The 26396-nt window shown below is 37.9% G+C and overlaps 1 protein-coding gene across 2 annotated transcripts in view; it reads left to right on the top strand.

Moving 5' to 3' along the window:
• Positions 1 to 26396, top strand: part of Efcab3 (EF-hand calcium binding domain 3) — a 316604-nt gene that overhangs the window by 146733 nt on the left and 143475 nt on the right. For both annotated transcript variants that reach the window (XM_031352655.1, XM_031352656.1), the window contains exons 74-84: positions 4417 to 4470; positions 5057 to 5161; positions 9090 to 9143; positions 11812 to 11913; positions 12916 to 12969; positions 13614 to 13718; positions 14360 to 14413; positions 15364 to 15465; positions 18387 to 18440; positions 24739 to 24843; positions 25679 to 25729. In XM_031352655.1, the coding sequence (XP_031208515.1) occupies positions 4417 to 4470; positions 5057 to 5161; positions 9090 to 9143; positions 11812 to 11913; positions 12916 to 12969; positions 13614 to 13718; positions 14360 to 14413; positions 15364 to 15465; positions 18387 to 18440; positions 24739 to 24843; positions 25679 to 25729 (840 nt within the window). The remainder of the gene's footprint in view (positions 1 to 4416; positions 4471 to 5056; positions 5162 to 9089; positions 9144 to 11811; positions 11914 to 12915; positions 12970 to 13613; positions 13719 to 14359; positions 14414 to 15363; positions 15466 to 18386; positions 18441 to 24738; positions 24844 to 25678; positions 25730 to 26396) is intronic.

Consider the following 26396-nt stretch of genomic DNA (forward strand, 5'->3'; position numbering starts at 1 on the left):
GAGAGAGGGAGAGAAGGAGGGGAGGAGAGAGGGAGAGAGGGAGAGGGGGGAGGAGAGGAGAGAGGAAGAGGGGGAGGGGAGGAGAGAGGGAGAAGGGAGAAGGAGAGGGGGAAGGGAGAGAGGGAGAGAGAGATTAAATAATAAAATAAATCTTTCATTAAAAGAAAGCCAGACTATCTTCCCAAGTGGCTGTACTAGTTTACACTCCCACTGGCCGAGTGTCAGTATTGTAGTAATTTTAGGGAAGTGGTTCTGCCCCACTCTACCCTACTTAGTTCTTGAGTTAACAACAGTGAGACATCAGATTTGATTAACAAGCTGCTGGCTCTGTACTCAGCAGGCTCTGAACCATTCTAACCCAACTAGGCTACCAATAACCAATACATGCCCTGTTATTTGCCAGTTGAGCCTTGCTCTGTTCCATATGTGTCCTCAGGGTCAGCTTCTCTTGACCACATACTCATGGTCCCTCTTCAGGGTCCATCCTGCCTCATGACAACCTCCTCCTTCTCTTCTCCTTTCTCCCTCTCTCTCTACTCACCCTCATGGTCATTCCTGAGACAACCCACTCAATTGTAAGTACTGCCTTTCTACCCTCTCTGCCAGGTGATAGACTCCAGCCTTTTAGTCACCAGAGATTATTGGGGAACATTCTTTACAGCACAATGGTTAATACAATGCCTATGTCCAAACTGTAACCCAATTTTGAGGCACAGAGCCTAGCATCTGAATATACACTGCACAAGACCAACACTAACATCTCCCCCTTTAGTTCAGTAAAAAGTTGTTTCTCTTATAATAATAAACTGTATATAATAAGAACAATTATGAAAACCATCATGTAAGAGTTGTATTCACAATATCTAGTCCATTTATAAATGACAACTTAGGAGAAAGTATTTTATTATCTAGTCTATCTGGCTGAGTTCAGAGTTCAGAGTTATCATTTTCTATCATAACTTGTATTATCAATCTAAGAACATTTTCTTATACCCAAAAGCATTTTTTTAAATCCTAAACAACTTGAGCTTTTATTGTGAGACTACAACTATCTAGTCTTTAACCCCATCAGAGACCTGAGAAGGGATAAATATTGCCTGGGTAAAGCAGGAAGTGCAGAGCTAGCAGCTTCCAAAACTATAAAAATGACAAAGAGTGGTTGGCTGCCTGAACACTCCTCCCAAATTGCTCAATAACATTAGAGCATCTATCTTCAGCCTTCTGGCACAGGATATTTGATAGACTTTTTTGTGAAACAGGAATTATGAAGAGCTTGCCTACCTTGTCCTTTCAAAGCTTACCAGTCAACTACCCTATGTCTCAATTTTTGTCCAGTTTGGGCAGCATACTGTTAGCAGTTGAAGCAAGGACAGTTTCTTACCTAGAGGCAGCTTGCCACATTTGAAACAAACTCTATATGGAGGTTCTTCAATGCTCACCATCTTCTTTGAACTAGAAAGGTGCTGCTACCAGGATCTGACATGTGTTAATGTCAATTAATCTGTTTTTTAACAAAACATCTTAAATGTCATGTTCTGTGTATGTGTTTTGAAGGCCATCTGTCTACAGTATAGCTGAACAGATAAATGTTGTTTATGTCTAGCTACTTACTATCTGTTTAGTCTAGGAAACATATTTCTGTAATTAACTAAACTAGTATATAACATGGCCATGAGTTTGATTAACTGACTACTACCTTGTATTACTTAATTATCCTAAACAGTTTGTAATAAAAGCTGTCAAAAAGACTAGAACTTAACATTGCATTTTAAATAATTAAATAGGTACATGCCTTAAACAAGAGTTGAAACATAGACAAATAGTATGTTTTAACAAAATATGACCTTAATCTGTATCAATATGCAAAGTCCATACTAAGTGTAAAATATTTAGTTTGTTAATGTTCTTTGGTCTAGAAGTAGATTCAATAATCTACTATTTCTTATCATTCCTATATCACATTTTTTCTTTTCATCCTTTCTCTCCCCTTTTTTCCTTTTATCCCTTCTCCCCCTGCATAAGGAAGAAAGAAGAACAGGAGAAAACAAAAGAGAGAACACCCTGAATTTAACTTCTATGCCTGACCATGACCATTTAACAACTTGCAACCAACCCCTCTTTAATGACAATAAACTCATTGAGTGACCAAACACCAGTCAACCTAACTTTTAGGAAATGGGGCATTATTCTCTTAAAATTTCTTCCTGCTGTTTTAAGGATGACAAGAAAATTGGACTATAGGCCAGTCATAAGAAAGCTAGCTGTAACGTTTATTTGTCCAGTCTCTGTGTGCTGTAAGAGTACAGGCTTTTTGGAACGCCTGACTCTCCAGTGGGAAAGGCTGGCCCAGTTAGGATCAGCAGCTTTTTCATGAATCAGCTAATAAGGGCAGTGTGAGGTTGGATCAAGCAGAATGCCAGAATAAATACATCTTAGCATCCTCTTTTAGCATTCTTGAAGGTACATCTTGTCAAGGCTGTATTAATTCCATTGGTGTCTGGTCCTTTTCTTCTGTGAACATATAAACTCTCACAAGAGATATACATTTCTACAATAGTAAATGTATGGAAAGTGCAGCGTGCACAGAGCAGTTAAAGATGGCTCTCTGCTCTTTACATGAGCAGGTGAAAGGCATCTATCTTTCTTTATAAGTTAGTTTGGATTGCATAACAAGACTGTAATAAAATTTTTCATTTATGCCGTATGAGAGGATGACCTGACAAGTCCTGAGAATGTTTTAGCCAATAAGATTGATCGGCTGTGTGTGGCTAAAGTCCTGGATGAAGACATTTTCATGTTTCAACCAGTCTCCAAGCTGTCCTCATGCAGGGGACCAGCAAAAAGCTACCTGTTTTGTTGGTCTTGCTAATTTATTTCTTCCTGTCTGTTGCCAAGATCTTCAGGGGTTCCTCTCCAGTCATATCTGATTTTTATCAATTTTGAAGGAATCCATAGCTTATCTTTTTCCTATGGAATATATACAAAACCCAGCATAACACATTTCCTTCCCTCCATTGGAAAGCTGAGGCATCCCTCACATACTCAGGCTAATTTAGGTCAGCAGTTTTTTCCATAACCCAGTGTCTCTCAGCAGCTAGAGATTTTTGCTCATTGGCATTTAAAAACTTTAAAGCAGTTGCCCATTGAAATCCTGAATATGTGTCTATAGTATGCACATACCTCAGTTTACCAAATTCTACAAAATGAAACACATCCGCTTGCCAAATTTCATCTCTTTTGGTACCTTTAGGGTTACTCCCTGCAGGTAATCGAGTTTGGTTATGTAAAGAACAAATGGGAAATTCTCTTGTAGTTTCCTTGACTTGTTACCAAGTGATAGAAAAGTCCTTCTTCAAACCTTTGCTGTTAACATGGTGTTTTTTTATGAAACTGGGAAGCTTCTAGCACATTTCCTACTAATGGCTGATCAACTTCATGATTACCTGGTGCTAGAGGTTCTGGTAGGCCTGAATAGGATCTGGTCTATGTTATATACAATGGATGATTACTATTTCTGGTTTTTGTTGTCAAATCTAAAAATATTGCCTAATCTAAAGCTACTAATGTTTATACCAAAATTCCTTCTAGGAGGTTTGGCTTTTTAGGTGTTTGATCTGTGTGGGACATATTTTGTGGGGACAGAGGGGAATGACCTAAGCAATGACCTTCTCTTACAAGTGAATATCCTGTTCTCCCAGGAGACTGTTTGTTGAAAACATCTTTTCCCTTTGAATGATGTTGGCATCCTTGTTGAAAGTGAAAGATTGTAAACATGAGGAATTACTTCTGTCGGTTGTCTTCCATTGTCTCTATGGTTCATGTTATCCCAGAGCCCCAAGGCCCTAATAATTGTTACTTTGTATGAGTTTTCAGGTTTTAAAGCATGAGTCTTCCCCCTTGTCCTTCATTTTCAAGGTTATTTGGGCCCCTTTGCCAAATGCATCTTGGTATCAGCCCTTCAGTTTATACAAACAAGTGAGTGTAGGCTTTGGTAGATTGCATTGAGTCTTTAGGTCAGTTTGTGAGAGAACACCATGTTCATAATACTAAGAATAGTTGCAACAACCCTTGGACACAGTTGATTTGAGTCTTTGAAAGTCTCATTCTATCATGCTTATAATTTTCACAGTATAAGTGTTCTCTTTTATGAAATTTATTCTAAGACATTTATTATCCTACAATAACAAGTGTATGGAAAGTGCAGTGTGCACAGAGCAGTTAAAGATGGTTCTATAGATGCTATTAAAATTGGAATTGCTTTCGTTCACATTTATTAATTATATTTAAAATGTAATTGATGTTTACAAACAAGTTAACAGTTTTAAATGTTTCAGAGTTTTATTGTTAATTTCATACTATTTTGGTCTCAAAATAGTCTCAAATTTATCATGACATAATTTATGGATTTTCTTACAGAGGCTGGAAAGTTGTACATTAGCAGGCTGCTGAAGGAAGTGAAGGATCTCAAAAGTAAGGAACCCAGGACAAGCATAGCATCCATATTCTCCAGACCTTATACCATCCAGCCAGCAACTGGGGCCCATAAAATACACAATCATAACTCACTGAGCATCATTTATCTACTGTTGTAATATATTTTGGTGACATACAGTCTTATATTTTAATATTTATTCCACTTTTCTCCTAAATAAAAAGAACAAAACAAAGAGCTGTCTATGATTGAGGTGTACCATGGAGCCACAGAGATAATAACAGTCCACAACTACACAATGAACTTGCTCTTTGTGCAATGGAATAACGTTGGTACCAATGCTCCACTTTTAACAGTATTTAAACATGTCCTTTTATCAATAAGAATAATTAAAAACATAGTACCTCCGTCTTCCATGTTCTACTAAGACATTCGAATGGACAGATCTGTTTGGGGCCTCAGCATTATTGAAATGTAATGTTACAAAACCATGAAATTTTAGAATTTTGAAATCTCCTATTTTGTTTTAGAAATACAATTATTTAAGTTTAGCGTGGATAAAACATCTTTCTAATAAGAAAGGGACTCTTTTTTCAATGTTGCTTTACTATCTTTTTTCCTAAGTGGGGAAGATCAAAAAGGATAGCCTCCATACTTCTTTGGAAAATATGGGGATCAAACTCTCAATGGAGGAGTTTGCTGAAGTGACAGAAAACCTAGAAACAGATGGTGAGCAATAAGATAGACTTAAGTTATCTGTTGACTTTTTTTCCTACATGGTGAAATACTTAAAATTATAATCAATACTGAATAAGTATTTAAAAACCTAGAGGATGACCCAATGTTAAGGTAAGAGTATGCAATTTAAAAATAACCAAAAATTAATATATTTCTGGGTGGATTACAAGAATGACTAGGGCTAGCAGAATTATTAAGACATTAGGAAGGGCTTGTGTAGCATATGTAATGCCCTGTATTTAACCCTCCTTAAAGAGGAAAGGGGGGGGAGGAGAATGGGAGCGAGGAAGAGAAGGAGGAAGAAGAGGAAGAGAAATGAGGGGTAAAAGGAAAGAAGGAAGGAAGATAGGCAAGGAGAAAAAGAAGAGAGGAAAGAGTAAAGAGAGATAAAGAGAGTAATAAGTGTGGTGTTGGAGCAATAATGAAGTAAGCTGGGTTGAAGTATGTAACAGAAGCTCCAGAACCAGGCTTAGGATTAGAGCTAGGGTTACTATATCTGATTTGTTCTGTTGCCCATGGCAATCTGCTGTCTATCACTACTCCTTTTGGTAAATGCACCACATAAGCTAAGCAGTAGTCTAACTGTAAAGCCCTATGTGCACGGTCTTGTCGTTTTAGCTGTTGCCCTGCATATTCCTGGGGGTTTCTTTGTTATTGAAACACTCCCCTCTGTTGTCTGTCCCATTTCTGGATTTCCTACTCTGACTCGCTACTCCTGTCTTGCTTTCTCTATACTTGGACGACTCCTCTTCTCATCCACGTGAAAGCTTAAGTTCTCATGGTTACCTCATTAGGTCAATATTGATTGCTTTTTTACTTTTTAAAAGGACAATATGTTTATTATAGAAATATTTCATAATGTATATCATGTACTCTGATTATAGTCACCCCTCCATTACCCGCTCTCCGTGTGTGTGTGTGTGTGTGTGTGTGTGTATGTGTTGGCTCTAATTTCTGTCTAGAAAGACACATTTGGCTGAGTCTAGTTTATTTCACTTAATATGATTATCTCCAGTCCCATCCACTTTGCTGTATATGATGCGCTTTTGCTCTTTTTATCTGAACTAAAACTCCATTGTGCATGTAAATTCACCTTTTCTTTAACCATTCATTGATTAGTTGGATCCCAGGCTGATCCCCTAAATAGTCCATTATGAATAACTTTGCAGTAAACACTGTTAGCAGCTAGCTCTGTGGCACACTGACTTGGATTCCTTCTGGCTTACATTAAGGAATAATATAGCTAGGTCATATGGTATCTGCAGTTTTAGTGTTTTGAGAAAATTTTCATACCACCAACAGTTTATAAGTGGTCCTCATCCACCCTTCCTGCATATGCTCTCCTGTAAAAATATCTTTTATTCACCAATGAAATTGTCATCTTAGAGACTCACTGCTGAATAAGCTGACCCTTCTAGTCTTTCTGAACTCTGGCTGACCAGTTCAACTAAGCCATTCAGGCTCAAACTCCTCTCCACACTGACTTGATCCAATCAGGCTTCTCTCAGCCTCTCACTGAACTGCTCTGCTTGGCCTGACCTCAAACTAACTCTGGCAATCTATTCTAATCTTCTGGCTCCTTCTTATTCTCTGGCTTTGACTGCCTCTGCTGACCTGCACTGAACTGCATGCACTCACAAACAAACTCATCTGTACTTCCCTGCACTCACTGTACTGACTTCCAACTGACTCTCTCTCCCAGCAGTGCTCTTAAATAGCTTCTTTTCTGTGCTGTTCTAGTGAGAGTTGGGGATATCCTATCTCTGACTCATTCTGACAAATATTTCTCTGATTCATCACTTTTTCTGCCCCTCAATTAGATGCTACTTTCAATTATGGGTGCTTCCTTCTACAAACTAATTTTACCTTAAAGGTGTGCTCTAAGAGTGTGTATATATTCCAGTCTGAGGGATTAAAGGGGTGTGGCATGTCTCCACTTCAGCTAGATCACATAGGCCTAGATCTTCGGATTCAATCCCTTGCCAGAGCAGTCATGTTGCTGGATTAAAATTCCTCTACACTCTCCAGAATTTGTTTTTGTTTTCTTGATGATAGCCATTCTGATTGAAGGACAGAAAATCTCAACGATTATTTGATTTGTAATATTTTGATGGCTAAAGATGCTGAACGCATTTATATGTATCAGCTTACAGTTTGTGCTTCCTTTCAGAACTGTCTGTTCTGCTCATTGGTTGTTCATTTGCTCTTCTGTTGTTTGCTTTATAAAATTCTCTATGCAGTCAGGATGCAGATGAATGGCTGGCAATGATTTTCTTCATCAGAAGGCTGAATCTTATTCACAGTTTCCTCCACTAGGCAGAATCTTTCTAATCCAGTCAAGTTCTGTTTGTCAAGTCTTGCTGTTGCTCCCCTGACAATTGTCCTCCTGCGAGTGCTGGGTCCATGACTACATCTTGAAGTGTTATCCTGTAGTGGTTTCAAACATACAGATGTTACATTAGCTCTGTGACCCATTTTAAGTGAGTTGTGTTATGGGGAGAGCAGTAGGGATCGACTTTGTCCTCCGTGTGTGGCTATCCAGTGCCCAGAACATTTATCAAAGAGGCTGTCATTTCTCCAGTGTATAGTTTTATACACTTATCAAAATCAGAGAGCTGTAGCTGTGTGGGTTGTTTATGGGCCCCCTCTTCTGTTCCATTTGTCTAGATATCAGTTTTTCTGCCAATAAATAACTGTTTTGTTGCTATGGCTCTGTAGTATAAATTTAAATCAGTATTGCTTTCTTTTCTTCGAGATTACTTATCTATATGGGGTCTTTTGTGTATCCATATGGATTTTAGGATTATTACTCTGTTTCTGTGAAGAATTTCACTGGAACTTTAATAGTAATTACATTGAGCATGTAGGTTGCTTTCAGTAATGTAGTGTTTTTCATAATCTTACTTCTGCTCCTACATAAAATATAAAAGGACTTTCCAGGTACAAGTATCTTCAGTTTTTTTTTTCTTCATTGTTGTATGGTTTTCATTGTAAAGATCTTTTACCTCATTGCTGGGGTTCCTGTACATTTGGGAAGAGCATGGATCGGGATGGTGGGTAGTATGGTTTTCCTGATTTTTTTTTCTCATAAATGTTCATCGTTGGCTTATAGAAAAGCTGCTTATTTTCTTGTGATGGTTTTATAGCTTGTACTTTTACTAAGAATGTTTATCAGATCTGAGTCTTCCAGAGGTGCTTTAGAGATCTGTATGTATAATTTAAATATACCTTCTTAGCATGTGCAATTCAAAGTAACGGATTCTTTTTCTTTCCTTTTCATGTTCTTTTTATTTCTCTCTGTAGCCTTATTGCTGTCCCTGCCTGGGGACAGGTTGACAACTGGTGTTTGTGTCCTCTTTATTATTTAAGAAGAAATGTCTCTCAGGGCTCAAGTGAGACTGAGTTTGAACTGGAGCTGGGCAGTTCCTCTCATATGGCCTAGGGATGAAACCCAGGGGCAGAGCACCTACCAGAGACTTAGGCCCTGGGCTTCATTTCCAAGACTCAAAATTAATTAAGTAATTCAAATTAGAATGGTTATAGGGTGCTTAAAATATTGGGAAGGATTGGGCACATGCTACAGCACATGTGCGGATGTCAGAGGACAGCTTGTAGGAAGTCAGTTCTCTTTTTTCCACCATGTGGGTCCTGGAGGTAGAACTTAGATCTTCAGTCTTGGTAGCAAGGGCCTTTACCTGCTGAGCCACCTCACTGGCCCCTGATTACAAACGCTTAAAGGAGAATGAACAAGTTTCCAACAGGTATTTTTAATATGGCATGATTCCTAAAAATCCAGAAAAGCTTGAGAAGTGTCAGAAAGACAGTGTGAGTTAAATATTGCTAGCTTTCATTATGTGTCTATAACCTGTATCTGTTTTCTGGGCTCACACTCTTGACTGTATGTTTCTGTTAAACACAGCAAAGGGGAATGCTGATCTGCACAAAGTGATGGAAAAAATGGAGTCCGTTACAGGTGAGCAGGAACCTGGCCACCCTAGACTTTTTGTTAGCTCTATTACAATGCTTCACCATTGGCCTTAACTCCTGGGGTGATTCTGTTGCTTTGCTCCATTTTATACACATCTGCTTAAATTGAGCTTTAAAATTAGACTCTTGGTAGTCTAACATTTTAATGGTATATTTTGGTAGAGATGTATTTATATTCTAAAATAATTTTCACAGATATCTTCTCTTGGTGAACACAAAAAGATAAACAGAAATATTGTTTAAAGTCTTCACAATTGAAGCTGAATATGGTGGCACATCCTTGTAATCTCAGCACTTGGGAGGCAGAGGCAGGAGGATTATAAGTTTGATACCAACTTGGACTACATGGCAAAACACTGTCTCAAAAGGAGATGACTCCAATCCCCCCTGAACTTCTGGTTTTTGAAAGTGCATGGTTCCTCCCGAGTATCTCCTAATAGATACTTCTGTCCTTTCCCATAAGCCATTCAGAAGCTTCCTCAGGGGTGGGCAAACTGCCTCAAGACTCCCTTTCTCCCCAGCTCTATGCACACAGTCACATATCCCCTTCAACCAACCAGGAAAGTACAGCTCAGCTAAGTACGAAGTGATTATTCCTGGGAGGAGCCACAGGACCAGCCAATATGTGCTGGTGAGAACTGGAACACCTCTAGGAGAGGCTCATGAGAGTGCCGTAGCAGAGTGGAGTGTGGCATGGGAGGAAGTTTACTGACACAAAGACGTGCTCCTATAGCTCAGGTTTGAGTGCAAGGTGTGCAAACTTACTGTTAGGATGGCTCCTAGCAACTGAGGAGACAATGCTCCTTGTCAAATTACTTAGACATTTCAGAAATGCTTTAGAGGTATATGAAAACAAAACAAAAAAAATTAAAGAAATTGAGTGTGGGGTCTGTTACCTAAGAGCCAAAAGAGACGTCGATGAGGTGACTATGTTGACTTGACCAAGACAGTAGTAAGTCTACCTATAAAATGTCCCTGTTTTCAGTCTCAGATCCCACTTCCTGGCAGAGCTAGGACTTTGATGGGAAGACTCGATGAGACTGTAGGCTCAACTTTCTCTGACCTTCTCTTGCTTTTCTGGTCTTATCTTGATCCCAGTTGCAGCATGGTTTCCTTAGCAAACATGAAATATGGACCCCTTTAAGGCTGCCATCGAGGCATTTAAACTTTACTCCACCACATCTCACGTAGGTAGCTAAACAACAGCCATTGAATGCTACATTTACAATTACAATTTCCTCAATTTTCTCAAAGTTATAAGTGCATGTAAGCAAAGCTGTCTTAAGTCACAAAAGGGATGCTATCAGGCCTATTCAAATCTAGATGAAAGGTGTTTGTGTTACAAGCAAAACCACACTCAAACTGGCATACTTGAAGTGATATTTAAGGATCAGGAGTTTGTTCACAGCATAGGAATTACAGACTAAGAAATGTCTGTCTGTCCTCTAACCACATAAGAATGCTATGGGATAGTCAGGAGCTAAGGGATGAAAAATCAATATTTATGTAAGAAGAGAAGGTAGAAAGGGAGAAAATGGAAGAACAGAAGAACATTGTAACTATTTCATGTTGATGACATACCAACTTGTACACAGATTCTTTTCCAAATTAATCTAAAATTTTCCTCTAACTTGAGTTAAATTGAGCAAATATTTAAAGCAAATTATTAAAAACTTGTCCTTTTTGCTACCCTAGTGAGATAACATACTATTTTTGTGACCTATAATTGAGGCAATTCATGAGTTTCCAGACAGTCCAATAGGAAGTTGGGTTTTTAATAGTTATTTATACTAATATAAATGAGTTCAATGGTATATTGTTATTCTATAAAAATCAAAAGTGAGCCAGGTGGTGTTGGCGCATGCCTTTAATCCCAGCACTTGGGAGGCAGAGGCATGCAGATTTCTGAGTTCGAGGCCAGCCTAGTCTACAGAGTGAGTACCAGGACAGCCAGGGCTACACAGAGAAACCCTGTCTCTAAAAAAAAAAAAAAAAAAAAAAAAAAAAAAAAAAAAAAAAAAAATCAAAAGTGTATGGAGCTGGAGAGATGTTTCAGTGGTTAATAACATTGACCATTCTTCCAAAGGACTGATGTTCAATTTCCAGTACAAACATCATGGGTCACAATGGACTGTAACTCAGTTCTAGGAACCAGACACCCTCATACAGGCATACATAAAGGCAAAACACCAATGCACATAAAATAAAAATAAATTTAAAAAGCAAAATGTAGATAACCAATATAGATTGATACTTGTCATATAATTACAGAATAAAATAAATATGAAATATCTGATAAATGTCATAAAGTAAAAGTATCTTAGATCACAACTTATTTTAAACCATATATAATATTACATCCCTTATATATTTTATTCAATAAAGTATTACTTCTATGTAAAAAGCAAAATCATGATTCAGAGCATTTCTTTCAATATGAAACAAAATGTATTTTGTGAGCATTTGAGACCTACTGTTGGGCTTCAGCCCATCTCTATGATATCAATGCACGTGAAATCTGTGGAGACATAAGATCAGATCCATAGCTCCCCTCAGATTTTCAGAGGGAGTATGTATTTAAGAACAAATACCTTTAGGGACTACAATTTTGAGTTAATAACTTTTTTCTCGTGGTTCTGTCTTTTTCTGAGTAGAGAATATCAACGTAAAAAATCTGGAAACTATTCTAGGCAACATGGGAGTCAAGCTGACCAACAAAGAACTGGATGATCTGTTAAAAATTCTGCCCATTGGTGGTGAGTGTGTGTGTTGGATACCATTGACTTTATTTATGATCATGATCTTGCTATCTAACTCAGGAAAGCCTTGTACTTGCTATGTATCTTAGTTATGTTTCTACTGCTGTGATAAAATATGACCAATAGCAATTTGGGGAGGAGAGGGTTTATTTCATCTTATAGCTTGTAGTCTGTAACAAAGGGAAGCCAGGCCAGGGACCATGGAAGAAGAGGCCATGAAGGAATGCTGCTTACTGGCTTGCTCCTCGTAGTCTTCTCTGCCCACTTTCTTATATCACCCAGGATGAATTGGCCAGGACTGGGCCCTCCCACATCAATCTTTAATGAAGAAAACACCCTACAGACTCACTACCTCTAGGCAATCTCATGGAGGCATTTTCTCGGTTGAGGTTCCTCTTCCTAGAAACTATAGCTCATGTCAAGTTGACAAAACTAACCAGAATTTTATGCAACCCAGGCTGTCCAAGAACTCTTGAACCTCCTGCCATCACCTTCTGAGTACAGGGAATGCAGCCATATGAGCCCTTGGTTTTATAGTCATTTAGCTTTAGAAATGAAGAAATAAATGAGCTTTTTCTAGGGAAAAATAGTAGTACCAGGGAAAACAGTGCCAGTACCAAAACCCTTGAGAAGTCGGTCCTGAGTGCTAGTGACGTGGTCAGAAAGACTTTATAAGCTTGGGAACAGGAAAGCTAGCCTCTAGAATATTGTTGCTTCTGAATCTTATATTTTCATTATCAAATATGAGATTTGTTCTTTAACATGGCAAAAGACACAGTTTTTGAAACAAGTTTATTTTCTATTTAATTTTTTCTCTATTTCTTGCTTTTTACATATTATGAATAAATATGTTGAGTGACTAAATTAAATGCTTAACAAGAACCCCTGCTGTAATTTATAGGGACATGGCTTTAGATTATTATCTTAAGAGAAGGGAAAGTGCTCATAAGTTATTTTGTATCATATTTTGAGCTTCAAGTTATGTTTTTTTTGTTATAGCTGATAATAAAGTGCCTCTGAAAATATTGCAAGAAGAAGTAAAAAGTTTTACTGGTAAGAATTTGTCATGAATTATTTTTAAACAAATTATGTTTTACATTCAATCTTTTAATAGTATTTTCTGAGGTGTGATAATAGCTTATAGGTGTATGTATTTTTAATATTCCTCTTGATAAAATAGTTACATCATTGCCCATAATTTTATTTACTTATTTTATAAAGAAAGCAAAAAAAAATCTATTTTTTTATGTCTTACTTTCTTTGCTACTTTTTTCCAATAAACTGGTATCCTTGTTTACCAACATCAGAACTAGATAGTTAATAAGAAAATAAAGCATTTAAAAAGATATAAATAACATCTTACTAACAATATAAAGTTCTAACAAAGTAGAGGAGATATATTTTTAATTATGCATTTTTTATGCACAAGCTGTTATTACCCTAAATCTCTGGAAAAATTATCTAGTCATTCTGTGCTCTCTGATGCCATTTCCATCAGTAGTATCATATGATCTACAAATACTAAGAGATATATTTTGTCTTAAACTCATGACAAAAATATTTCTGTTGGAAGATTTCACATCTCTTTGTCTTTCCTACTTGTATGAGAAGAGTTGTAGCAGAAGCATATTCATAGGTGATTAAAAATAATTTGATTATTCCCTAATATTTTATCTATGAATGTCCATTTTTTAAAGGAGAAAAAGTTGACCCCAATGACCTAAAAGATATACTTAAAAATATGGGGATTGTGCTTTCGGACAAGGAACTGAGAAAACTCCTGAAAAACCTGCCCATTGACGGTAAGTCATGCTACATGTCTCATTCGAAGCAGCAGATACCTTACAGGGACCTTGGCTCAGTGAATCTTTACAAAAAAGTCCATAAGCTAAGGCACTTTTGACTTGATGGTAAATTGCTGTTAGCTCCTCAGACACCATTTGAGAGTCATTAACACACTGTTGCTTGAAGACTAGAGCAGCAACAGAATAAAAAGACAGTGTGTTTTATATATCTTTTTAAAATAATTTATTTTCATTTTAGGTGCATTGGTGTTTTGCCTGCATGTATTTCTGTGTGAGTGTCAGATCCTCTGGAACTGGAGTTAACAGACAGTTGTGAGCTGCCATGTGGGTGCTGGGAATTGAACCTGGGTCCTCTGGAAGAACAGCTAGTGCTCATAATCACTGAGCCATCTCTCTAGCCCCTATTTACTTTATTGTATTGCAGCATGGAAGAATGAAGTTCTTGAATGACTATAAAACCAGAGACTAGATAAGCTTATGAGAATGGAAAATATTTGCATTTCAAGTTAGTGTGGAGTGACCTTGAAAGGTCAATATTAATAGCACCTCATTGAAGTGTTACAGTCATGTAATTCGCAATGCTTTGATGATGCTCCATGTCAGTGTTCTAGAGAGCTAAATTCTGCCTCTCTTTACAGATGAAGGAAAGGTGTTTCAAAACAGATTGCTGAGAAATATGAAGGATAGTAAACGTGAGTAGGAGCAAGTAGACAGCATTTGAACTGCCCTCTGCCATTGTGTTTGCATTAGTACAATGTAAAGACTTATTTTACTTCTTGGAGAATATTTTTTTTTCCTAGTAATAGTTTGTATTCGACAAGGAAGCTTTCTGCTGCCTTGTATTTTACAAACTTTCCCTGCAAAAAGGTTATACGAATGGAAATGCCTAGAGAAAGCAATGGTGGTTTTTTATGGCGATGATCCCGGCACTCCAGAGGCTGAAGCACAAGAATACTGGAAGTTTACTGTCAACCTGGATTATACATTGAGTTCCAGGCAGTCCAGACTATACAGGATACTCTGTCTCAGTACAAAAGAAGTCTGGAGGTTGGGGAAGGAAAGGAAATATAAGATGAAAGGGGGCCGGCAAGATGGCTCAGAGGTGGGTGAAGGTGCCTGTTGCCAAGCCTGACAACCTGAGTTCAAGGTTCAGGAAACACGTACTGGAATGAGGGAGGTCCTCCATACATTGTCCTCTGACCCCCACTTGCACACCTTAGTAAACATATCTATGTGGGTGGTACACAGACACACACACTCACACTTATACACATGTACATGCACACACACATTAAATAAAAACTCTTGGACCTTTTTGAGTGGGTATCTTAGAAGGGAAGAGGGAGAGGTAGAAGAAAACAAAAGGAAAGAGGGGGAAAGATAACCAGAAAAAATAATCTGAAACCATTTAGGAAACAAATTAAGTCTCTCTGTGAACTTTATTGGTTGGTGCTCGTACATAATCTCTGCCCTAGCTCACATTCATTTTTAAGCATTAGCACTTAAACTGTACTATGGAAACATTCTCTTTTTCAATGCGTATTAAGTAATAAAGTGTGTTAGTTAAACATCATAGCATGCATGCACTTTAGAACACTAAGAACCATCTCACTCTCTCTCCATCTTCTTTCGGCTTCACTAGAAGGGAAGGTTGAGGTGAATAACCTGGATGCTGCTTTAGAAGCCCTGAACATCAGGCTCACCGAGGAGGAGCTTGAGCAGGCGAAGGATGCTCTGAAAGATGGTGAGTGATTACAAGAAGCCTTTAAATAGAAGTTGAGCTTGCAGGATTAACTATGACTGCTTTGAGGTTCCATACACTCTTAGTCCAAAGGAGATTTTTAATAGCTTTCAGAAGAACTTCTAATGAAACAAGTGAGACGTGTCTTTTTTTATTCATTTCAAACTGATAATATGAGCAGGCAAGATGGCTCAGTGGATTAAGGTGCTTGTCACTAGCTGTGAGGATGTAAATTCAGCCTCTGGGACCCACACAGTGGAAGGAGAGAATAAATCCCACAAGATGTCCTTTGACTTCCACATGTGCACCTTGGTACATCCACACTACCCCAGACATGCTAACAGATAGATAGATAGATAGATAGATAGATAGATAGATAGATGGATGGATGGATGGATGGATGGATGGATGGATGGATGGATGGATGGATGGATAGATTAGATGGATGGATGGATGGATGGATAGATGGATAGATTAGATAGATGAATAGATTAGGTAGATTAGATGGGTAGATAATTTTTTTTTAAATTTACAGTCCTTCAATTTCTCTCTCTCTCCATCCTAGAGTAGGGTTGGATGCAAGTAATGAAGTAAGAGTTACTGTTTGGCTTTACGAAAACAGGATGTGTAGCCTGATTTTTCTAACTGGCCCCTATCTCACTGATAGTGATACAATGTATCCAATTTGTTTCACCATTCTTCACTCTAACATTCATGGGTTTTGAAATTTTCCTCCCTCCTGTCCAACCTCTCTTCCTTTCTAGTCCATTTTTTTTAAGTTTTATCACTGTAACAAATAGATGACAAAGCAACATTATGCTGCTAATCTTTAACATATGCATTAACCTGTAATCACAGAACCTAAGAACATGTTTCCAGTGAAGAATTGTGAGTTCGAGGTCAGGCTGGGCTATATTTGGTTTCTCTTTCTCAGAAAACAAAAATGGAGGGATGAAGAAGTAGTGCAATAGTCTAGAGCACCTGTGGCTCTCAGGGAGGTCCCAGGTTCAATTCCAAACACTCACATGGCTCCTCACAACCATCCATAACTTCAGTTCGAGGGGGTTCAACACCCTCTTTCGGCCTCTACAGGTACCAGGCATGGATGTGGTCCACATATGTACATGCTGGAAAAAACACTCATAGATATAAAATAAAATAAATAAACCTTAAATTTAAAAAAAAAAAAGTGTCCTGGGGCTACAGATAAGGCTCAGTGAGTGAAGGGCATGCTGGGTAAACATGAAGGCCTGAGCTTGGATCTACAGTGCCTCAGAAAAGCCAGCTACAGCAGCAGTGTGCTTCCGAGTCCAATAGGGTGGAAAGAACAGAGGAAGCCATATAGTGCTAATGAATTATTAATTACCAGTAATTATTGGTTACTATTAATAATTAGTAATATTACTATTAAATTATTAATGTTAACAAGTAATTAATAAGAACTTAATGATTGGTGGGGTCTTAGTCAATGTTATTGGTAATTATTAATAGTATAATTGTTATTAATAATTATTGGTTATTATTAGATTCTTATTAGTAGTAATAATAATAACTCTTAAGAGTAAAAAATACACATAGCATACATTTTAGACCCATGAGCATTCTGAGAGGCAGTTCCCTAACTCCTCACTAGAGGACCCTGGCAACTGGAGTAAGAAGAGGGAAAAGGGAAACACATATTCCTTAGACACTTGTATAATTTTTAAAACTTTATACAAAGTGTGTATTATAATTTTAACTTGATTATTTTGACTTGAAATGGATAAAAATGATACAGTGAGCTAATGGCTAGCCTCGTATCAAGCAGTTGGCTCGAGCAGTCAGTAAATTGACTACTCCAGCGGTCTCTGCTGCCTCCTACCTCCTAGCAAACATTCCTGCTTAGCATCAGCCTCTTCATTTCTGTCAGCACATGACAAAACATGATAAAAGTCTTTACAAATATTGAAAAAGCCATGACTTCCAGAAGTAAAAGAACTCAATTCTAAGCAAAGCTACTTAAAATATGTCCACAACATACTTTTATGAATAATTGAAGAATAAAGATATTACTATTTTTGTTTTGTTTCAAAACTCCAATGGCTACCATAGCAAAAAAAAAAAAAAAAATAGAATTTTGCCAGAAAGTCACAAGCTAACACTTCTAGAAGTCTGTGTTTGTTAACTTTTACACTAAGTTAAGGGGGAAGGCTCCAGAACCCCAATACCAAGTTCTCAGCACGAAAGAGATGTATTTACCCCACAGGGACAGCAGGAAATAGGAGACAGAACAGGAGATAGAGGATGAGGGAGAAGGGGAAGAACAAGGGAGAGGGAAGTATTTGTCCTGGAGGACAAAGGGTGGCACTGGAGCAAGAGGAGACAGACCTGTCCTTAGGCAAAAAGAGGTTTATAAAGGTACAAGAGGAAACTCTGTGTTAGGATGAGGTGTTGAATTTTAACTGGGCATGTTAAGTAGGTGAGCCAGAGGGGGCTTTTGATTGCTGGACTTCAATACTTGGATAGCTGGACCTTGGTAGTCGGCCTCAGGAGGAGGAAGTGGGCAAGTAAGGAATAGACCTTGGTGGCTAGTTTTAGGACTTAATCAGACAGTTTTAGCAGGAGAGAAGGGATGGGAGGAAGGGGCAAGGCTTGCCAGAGACTTATTTGCCAGCTTGAGCTGGCTACAGTCCCTTCACTAAGGATTACAGCTAGAGTTATAACTTGAATTGTCATGTGAAACAAGTTTACTTCACAATTTGCCTTTCATTCAAGCATTTTTAGAGTATCTTTATTTATTGTCTACTATTAAATGTCAGCCTTCATTTCAGTTAGATTTATTTTGTTGGTTATTTGGCACATAATTAATCTTAGCTGTAAAGGAGCTCCTGAGATGTACAGTTTTCTGAATCTGTATTATTGTTCCCCTCTGCTTAACTAATCAGGCCAAAAGGAAATTGACATGAGGAAACTGTTGGATCAAATAGAATCGATTACAGGTAAGTGGAAAGTTAGCAAACGGATATGTCTGTAACTTATTTTATAGGAAAATGATTTTATTCTTGAACTAGGCATTTTTGGAAGAATACCAAGTAATAAAAATGCCCTCAATCTTCGTCAGTAGGAAGGGAGGCCCTCGGTCCTATGGAGGTTTGATGCCCCAGCGGAGGGGGATGTTAGAGCAGTGAGGAGGGAGTTGGGAGTGGGTAGAGGAGCACCCTCATAGACGCAAACGGGAGTAGGGGTGAAAGGGCAGAGGGGATGGGGGATTGTGGAGGAGTAACTGGGAAGGGGGATATCATTGAAATGTAAAAGAATAAAATAAATAATAATAATAAATATATATTCAATCTTATACAAAAAAATTACATAAGATTTTAAGATTTAATGATTTTTTTCTTTTTAAGAGAGGGTTTGGGCCTTCCAAAATCTGAAGTTGAAACGTATGCTTCAGTGAAAGAGTAATTTGTATTTTTTTTCTTTTTTTTTTATTAGATGTTTTCTTTATTTACAATATCTCCTTTCCCAGGTTCCCCTCCAAAAAATAAATGAATAAAAATAAAATAAAATAAAATAAAATAAAAAAACTAAAACTAAAACAAACCCCTGTTCCCTCTCCCCTTCCCCTGCTCACCACCCCACCCCCTCCTGCTTACTGGCCCTGGCATTCCCCTACACTGGGGCATAGAACCTCCACAGGACCAAGGACCTCTCCTCCCATTGATGACCGACTTGGCCATCCTCTGCTATACATATGCTGTTGGAGCCATGAGTCCCACCATGTGTACTCTTTGGTTGGTGTTTTAGTCCCTGGGAGCTCTGAAGGTACTAGTTAGTTCATATTGTTGTTCGCCCTAAGGGGCTGCAAACCCTTCAGCAACTTGATAATTTGTATTTTAAAAATCGCTTAAGTCAAAGTAAAAGAAAAAAGTTGACAAGGCACCAGGCCTAGAAAAGTCCAGTTTCCTCAGTTTGTCCTCTTTTTTAAAGCTTACATGTCTTTAATTCTTATGGAACTTCATAATGTACATAATATAGTTCGATACATTCACCCACCATTCCTCCCATTAATTCCTTCCAACTTGATGTCCTCTGGGTCAATTTGTGCTGCCTGTATACTCGAGGGAATTGGGCCATGCATCTGAGCATGGTGTCTCCCTTCTCCAGCACCCAGCAGCTGTCTGAAACTCCCCAGCTAGGAGTGGGGGCTCACAGCCCCTGCCTGCATGCAGGAATGTTGTCTGGCTTAGTCTTGGGGAGGCAACTACAGCTGCCCTGAGTCCACACAGCTGTCTTGTCAGCTTCCAACCCTCCCATCTACTTCACAGGGAAGAGAAAATAAAAGACACTGGTCTTTGTCACACTGTCTTAGTTCACTAAGGACCCCCCAGTTCCGTTCATTTTCCCACCAAGTAACAATGTTATTCTTTATGATGGAAGGAAACACCCATTTTTTCCATTCACATATTGATGCTCCTGAGCTGATTCTGTAGCTTGACTCTTGTGAGTAGGTAAGTGGACAGGTGTGTTACTCTGGAAAATTGGAGGGCTTGGGATTTCAACTTTCTGTGCAACTAAATTAGCTCAGAATGCAACTATGAAAAAGACATCTGCTTTGGCTATTTGCATATTTATTAACTAGATTGTTTGGTCTGTTGATTTTTAAGTTCTTAAATTCTGTATACTAATAACCTCCAGGATGAATATCTGGCAAAGATTCCCTCCCTTTCTGTAATTTTATCATTTTACTATAGTTTTATAGCATTTTTTAATTTAGTGAAATCCAACTTATCATGTCCTGCTCTTATTTTCCAAGTACAGTCCAGCTTAGTCATTACCTATGCATAGATCTGCCAAGTGTTGCCCTTGTCCCTTTAAAAGCCCCAAAGCTCTAGGTCTATGTTAAAGTCCTTGGTCTGAGTTGATTTTTATGCCAGTGAGAGGTGGGGATGTAGTTTCCCTCTTCTACAGCACATGTTCCAGTTTTCTCCATAGCACTTGTTGAGGAGGCTCTTTCCCCACTGCTTGCTGTCAACACCTTGTAGAGAATCCAATTGCTGTAACTAGGCGGGCTTATTTGGGACTTTTGTTCGATTCCACTTGTCACCCATCTGCAAGGCTGGTTCGTCCTATTATGTCTCTGTAGGAGTTTCAGATCAGATATTAAGATGTCTCCTGCATTGCTATTTTTACTCAAGAATGCTGTGGTATCTGGGGTCTCTGGCCTATTTATAGGAATTTCAAGACTGTTCTTTCTAGTTTTCTCTGAAAAACATCATAATGATTTTAACAGGAATCTGTGCATCACTTTTAGTAGTATGGCCATTCCAGTGATATCAGTGTTGCTAATCCATATCCATGGGAGCTCTTTCCATCTTCTACGGCCTTCTATGGTTTCCTTCTTCAGTGCCTTGTTTTGTTATAAATGTTCACACATAATGGCATTTATACACGGGTGCTTGATTTCAAGGCCAATATAAGATTTCTTGACTTCTTTCTCTGTGAGCTTATCATTGATACATAGAAAAGGCTATAGATGCCCCAGTGTAGGAGATTCAAGGGTGAAGCGGTGGGAGTAGGTGAGTAGGTGGAGGAGCACCCTCATAGAAGCAGGGGGAGGGAGTATGAGATAGGAGGTTTCCAGGAGGGGGAACCAGGAAAGGGAGTAACATTTGAAATGTAAATAAGGAAAATGTCTAATATAAATAAATAAATAAATAAATAAATAAATAAATAAATAAATGAGGAGTGACTTAATGACCTCAAGGGCAGCAAGCAGAGCTGTACTCCATGACAACATGAAGTCCTCGAGACAGACACACAGTCCTCAGGGCTCTGCCTCTCTGAGGCACACCCATCCTGAGTGTGCTAGCCAGTGGGCCACATTCCTTGAGTTCTAGAGTTGTTTTGGTGTTCCTCTTGCACAGCCCCCAACAACTAAGATTTCAAGCACTACAGTAAGGGTGAGTTATGAGAGCGGATACCTCTGTCTCATTTTAATCTAGGTTTTCAGTTCTTCCTTATTTGGTATGATCTTATTTATTGGTTTGTCATACATAGCCCCCAACAACTAAGATTTCAAGCACTACAGTAAGGTGAGTTATGAGAGCGGATACCTCTGTCTCATTTTAATCTAGGTTTTCAATTCTTCCTTATTTGGTATGATCTTATTTATTGGTTTGTCATGCATGCTATATTGAAGCAGAGCCATTTTATCCCACTCTCCCCAGAAGTTCTGTCATCAAGACATGTGGAATTTTTTTCCTTTATTTTTTTAATATCCTGACCAGTTTTTCTTCCCTCCTTGTCTTCCAGTCCCTCCCCTCAGCCCCCACCTGCCCACCCCATCCTCTCTTCCTCTTCACTCCTTTCTCTTCTGAAAGGAATGTGGAATTTTGTCAGAGGTTTTTCCTGCATCTATTTAGGTGACCACATGATCTTTGTCCTTATTCTGTGTATATGCCACATAATGTTCTGTAGCTTGCATGTTGAACCATTCTGGCACCCCTGGAATTAAATAAACTTGAATATTGTATGTGATGTTTTACTGTGTTATTGAAAGTATTGCATAGAGGATTTTATATCTGTTCATCAAGGAAATCAGTATTAACTTTCTTTTTGATGTTACCATTATTATATTTCTTTCTGTTATGAGAGTTGGGATATAATTGTACTCATGGGATGAGCTTAGAAATGTTCAGTTTTATTTTCTAAGAGAGCTTTTATTTTATTTTTATTTTCTAGGATAGTTTAAGGAGCCATTATATTGGTCCTTTGTTAAGGATCTGCTTGAACTCAGGAGCTAATGCTTTTGGTCTTGGGTTTCCTTATAAGGAAGCTTACTGCTTCAACCGCATTGCTTGCTCTCTGTTGATCTATATGGATTGTTTATATTCATAGCTCAACTTTGGTCTATGCATCTAGAAACTCCCCTTGTTCTAAGTTTTCCCACTTACTCCACTGCAGTTTTTCTCAATATTCCCTAATGATCACCAAGAATCCAGTAGTGGTTTTGTTATATATCTATTTCAGCCCTAATTTTATTAATTTGGACATTTTCTTTATGTGTTTTTGGTCAATTTGAACTGAGTTTTTAAATCTTGGTTGCTTTTTCAAAGAACAAGCTGTTTGCTCCATGGTCTGTGTATTTGTTGTTGTTTTGTTTTGTTTTATTTTAGCTTGGATTTTTTTCCTTTATTTCATTAGTATCTGCCTGATCTTTATTTGTTCATTTTATCTACCAACATGGTGATAGATATTTGTCTGGATGATCTATTAATTGATGATAATGCAGTATTGAACTCCTCCAGTATTATTGAATACTGACTGTTGGTCACTATATGTCAGTATTATTTCCTTTATGAAATTCATAATGTACTTACTGTCATTGTATCTTCTTCGTGGATTATTAGAATATGGTAAACTTTTTTTTCTAATTTTGGCTTGACATCTGTATGTGAGTGTTGCTTTTAGAACCCATCATTTAATACATGTCAGGCTGTATCATTACCAATAAGTGTGCTTCTTCCAGAAAGTAACAGCTCCTATACTGCTGGTCATTCAGATACTTTGCAACTTTTAATTAAAGACTTAAGAGCACTTTTACATCTAGGGTACTGTGATGGTTTATATATGCTCAGCCCAGGGAGTGGAACTATTAGGTATGGCCTTGTTGGAGTAGGTGTGGGCGTGGGCTTTTACACCATAGTCCTAGCTGTCTGGAAGCCAGTATTCTCAGCTCCTTCTGTACCATGCTTGCCTGGATGCTGCCATGTTCCCACCTTGGTGATAATGGACTGAACCTCTGAACCTGTAAGCCAGCCTCAATTAAATGTTGTCCTTGTAAGAGTTGCTTCGGTCATGGTGTCTGCTCACAGCAGTTAACCCTAAGACAGGTGCTGTTGAGAAGCTTCTGCTAATTCCTGTGACTCTATTGAGTATTCTTTTGTGGTTGATTGGCATTACTCTTTGTTCTTCTGTTTCTCTTTTGTTCATCTTAAAGATTTGCTTGTCACTGGGGTTGAACATATCTGATTCTTTATTGATTCTCGATCATCTCTCCTGTCCATGAAATTTATTCTATCCCAAGGTTTTAAGACTGTGGCTCTCTCCCCTTCCCAAATAACTATTGTTTGTTCTACAAGGCTCGCCCTTATTTCTGGATTGAACCTAGTCTCTATCCACCATTTACTCTTGTACACTAGGCCTTCACTCACCACTTAACCCTCCCTGCATCCACATGATGCCTTGTTTGGTTCATGAAAAAATAGGATGAGTGGATATTCCAAGACCATTGTCTTCCCTCACTATTGTCAGATTGTCTAGACCCACCAGCTCCCAATATGACAGAGAGGCTTATTAATATTTATGAACTAAGCACTGTAGCGTAGGCTATTTCCCAACTAGCTTGTGTAACTTAACCCATTTATTCTAGTCCATGTTTGCTAAGTGGCCTACTACTTCTCACTAAGTCCCAGCATGTCCAACTTCTTCCCATATCTGTCTGGTAAATCCCTCAGCTCTCAATTCTTCCCATAGTTAAGTAATACAAAGTCAACAGTTACACAGTGCACAAAAGTTATCCCAATACCTCATTTCAACAATTTTTAATTTTATTGAATTTTATATTGGTTTTCTTCTTTATGCTATATTTGTTCCTTTGTGATATTTATTTATTTCCTTCTGCTAAGGTTGTGTTTTGTTTCTTCTTTTTCTAGGTCCTTGAGATATAACATTAGGTTGTCTATTTTGAAATCTTTCTTCTTTCTTAATCTAGACATTTATTACTATAAATTTCCCTCAGGACTCCTTTTGTTGCGACCTGTAAGTTTGACTAAGCAGTATATCCTTTGCAAGAGACTGGCATGTGTATACAAATCATGCTGTTCTTACATGAAATGGCTTTGGTCCAATTTCTTAGACCTTAACTTTGGCTTACCAATATTTTGACAACACTATGTGGTTCCATACTTTTAGCAAGCCCTATAATCTTATGAGTTTTTATAAATCATTCAAATGCATTTAGTTTAAAAAAAAAGCCTCCTACTACTAATAATAAAAAGATAAAGTTGTATTACCTGCTGGTAAGCTCTCACAAGCAGAAATTATGACAATCTATTGCAAAATACTTTGCTATTCTTGTCTTTGTTACCAGAGTTGAAGGCAACACTTCTGTTTTCTGCCAGAACTAGAAATGCCCAGACAACTGACCTACCTTTATCATGCATTGAGTGCAAGATCTCATATCATCTGTAATAATTAAGTAGTTCTTTCGTGTGTTACTATTTTTATCGGTAGGAAAAGAAGTTGATGTCACTAATGTGGATAAAGTTCTTGAAGACATGGGAATAGAGCTTTCAGACTCAGACTTCTTTAAACTAATGAACAATGTGCCAGTTGATGGTAAGTGCTTTGACCAAAAATAATCCACATGAGGGGCTTATTGTTAAACTGTGGAAGTGTCTACAAATGCCTGTCTGCTTGCTTGCCAAATAATAAGTGACCTATGTTATATAGTCTTAAATGATCTTACAACCTGGCCAGCCCCATACAAATGTCCAAACTCAATACATAAAACTGAGTGTCAAGATGCTACCACAAGTGGACAAGTCCACATGACTTCATATGATAGATCATAATCGAACTTTAGACAGCTGAACATATTATTTAAAACTCTCTCAGCCTAGGGATATAAGCCAAATAAGAAACATAAATTTTACTTTTAAATTTGCGTCCATCCTCAAGGCATCTCACTATGTATATTGAAGTTTCCCCAAATCAAGAAAAGGCCAAAGGACTTCAGTTTCCAGACAGCTGGATAAGGGATACTTAATCTATATGCCTTAAAAGAGTATTAATGCCTTTTAATCTTTAGTTAGAAAACTGATAATTACACTATTATATAATAATACTCTATAACACTATTAGATAATTATACTGTTGTATAAGTTCAGTTGTATTTTTATTTTTATTCCACTGAACCATCTAATATTTAGCCAACAGTATGTGAGAACAGAAGAAGGTAAAGGATAGTCTACTTGGAAACTGAAAAAGGACCACAGAAGAAAAGAATATATGTGTTGTGGCATGTCAATAAAGTTAGAACAGTCCATATAGTTTCATTATTGGTAAATCAGAAAAGCTCTGAATACTTTACAAAGAAAGTCTTTCTAAAATGCCTGGTTTTTGAAGTTCAGTGTTGCCCTCCTGTGATCTGAACAGGTTCTTTTTCCTGCAGGTGGAAAGGTGTATTTAAGACGGTTAATGGATGGTATGATGATCGTTAAAGGTAAGAGGGACACGGAGTCAAACAAATGATTCTGAGACCACTCTGCTTGTCATGTGTGCCATTTCCTTGTGATTAAACCGTGAATGTTCCACCTAATAACTCAGATGACCACATACATCCATACTATATTTTACAATATATATTACACTACATATTTTATACATATATTATACATCCAACTATATTTACCCAGTAAATTCTTTCTGTGTAACTTGGGAAAGACTGTCTGTGCCCTCATGCAGTTTTTTCAGGCTTTGACAGAGGAAGAAATATAAAAATCCAGGTTTCATAGCGATAAGAAATAGGAGAATTACCATACCTTGAATTAACTGAGTCATTGGCAGAGTCTTTTAATCTGACATTCACGCCAAAAGTGAAAAAGTAAAAGGCTCTGTGAAAGATGAAAGTGGAGGGACATAAGCTTCCCCTGGGAAGCTGGGCGGGCAGACCCACCATCACATGCCATGACCACAATCTCAGACAGATCCATACACCATCTGACTACCACTGATATTTTCACTTACTTAAAAGTAAGTAAAATTTTAAGTCAAATGCTTCCAAATGGGACTTGAACCCCGGCAACCTTAATAATAAAATTTAATTATAAATACAACAAAAGCAAAGCAAAATTAATTAGAAACAATGGGCAGATTGTCACCTTTACTGT

Source organism: Mastomys coucha, unplaced genomic scaffold (assembly GCF_008632895.1).
Source record: "Mastomys coucha isolate ucsf_1 unplaced genomic scaffold, UCSF_Mcou_1 pScaffold5, whole genome shotgun sequence".
NCBI classification, from domain to species: Eukaryota; Metazoa; Chordata; class Mammalia; order Rodentia; family Muridae; genus Mastomys; species Mastomys coucha.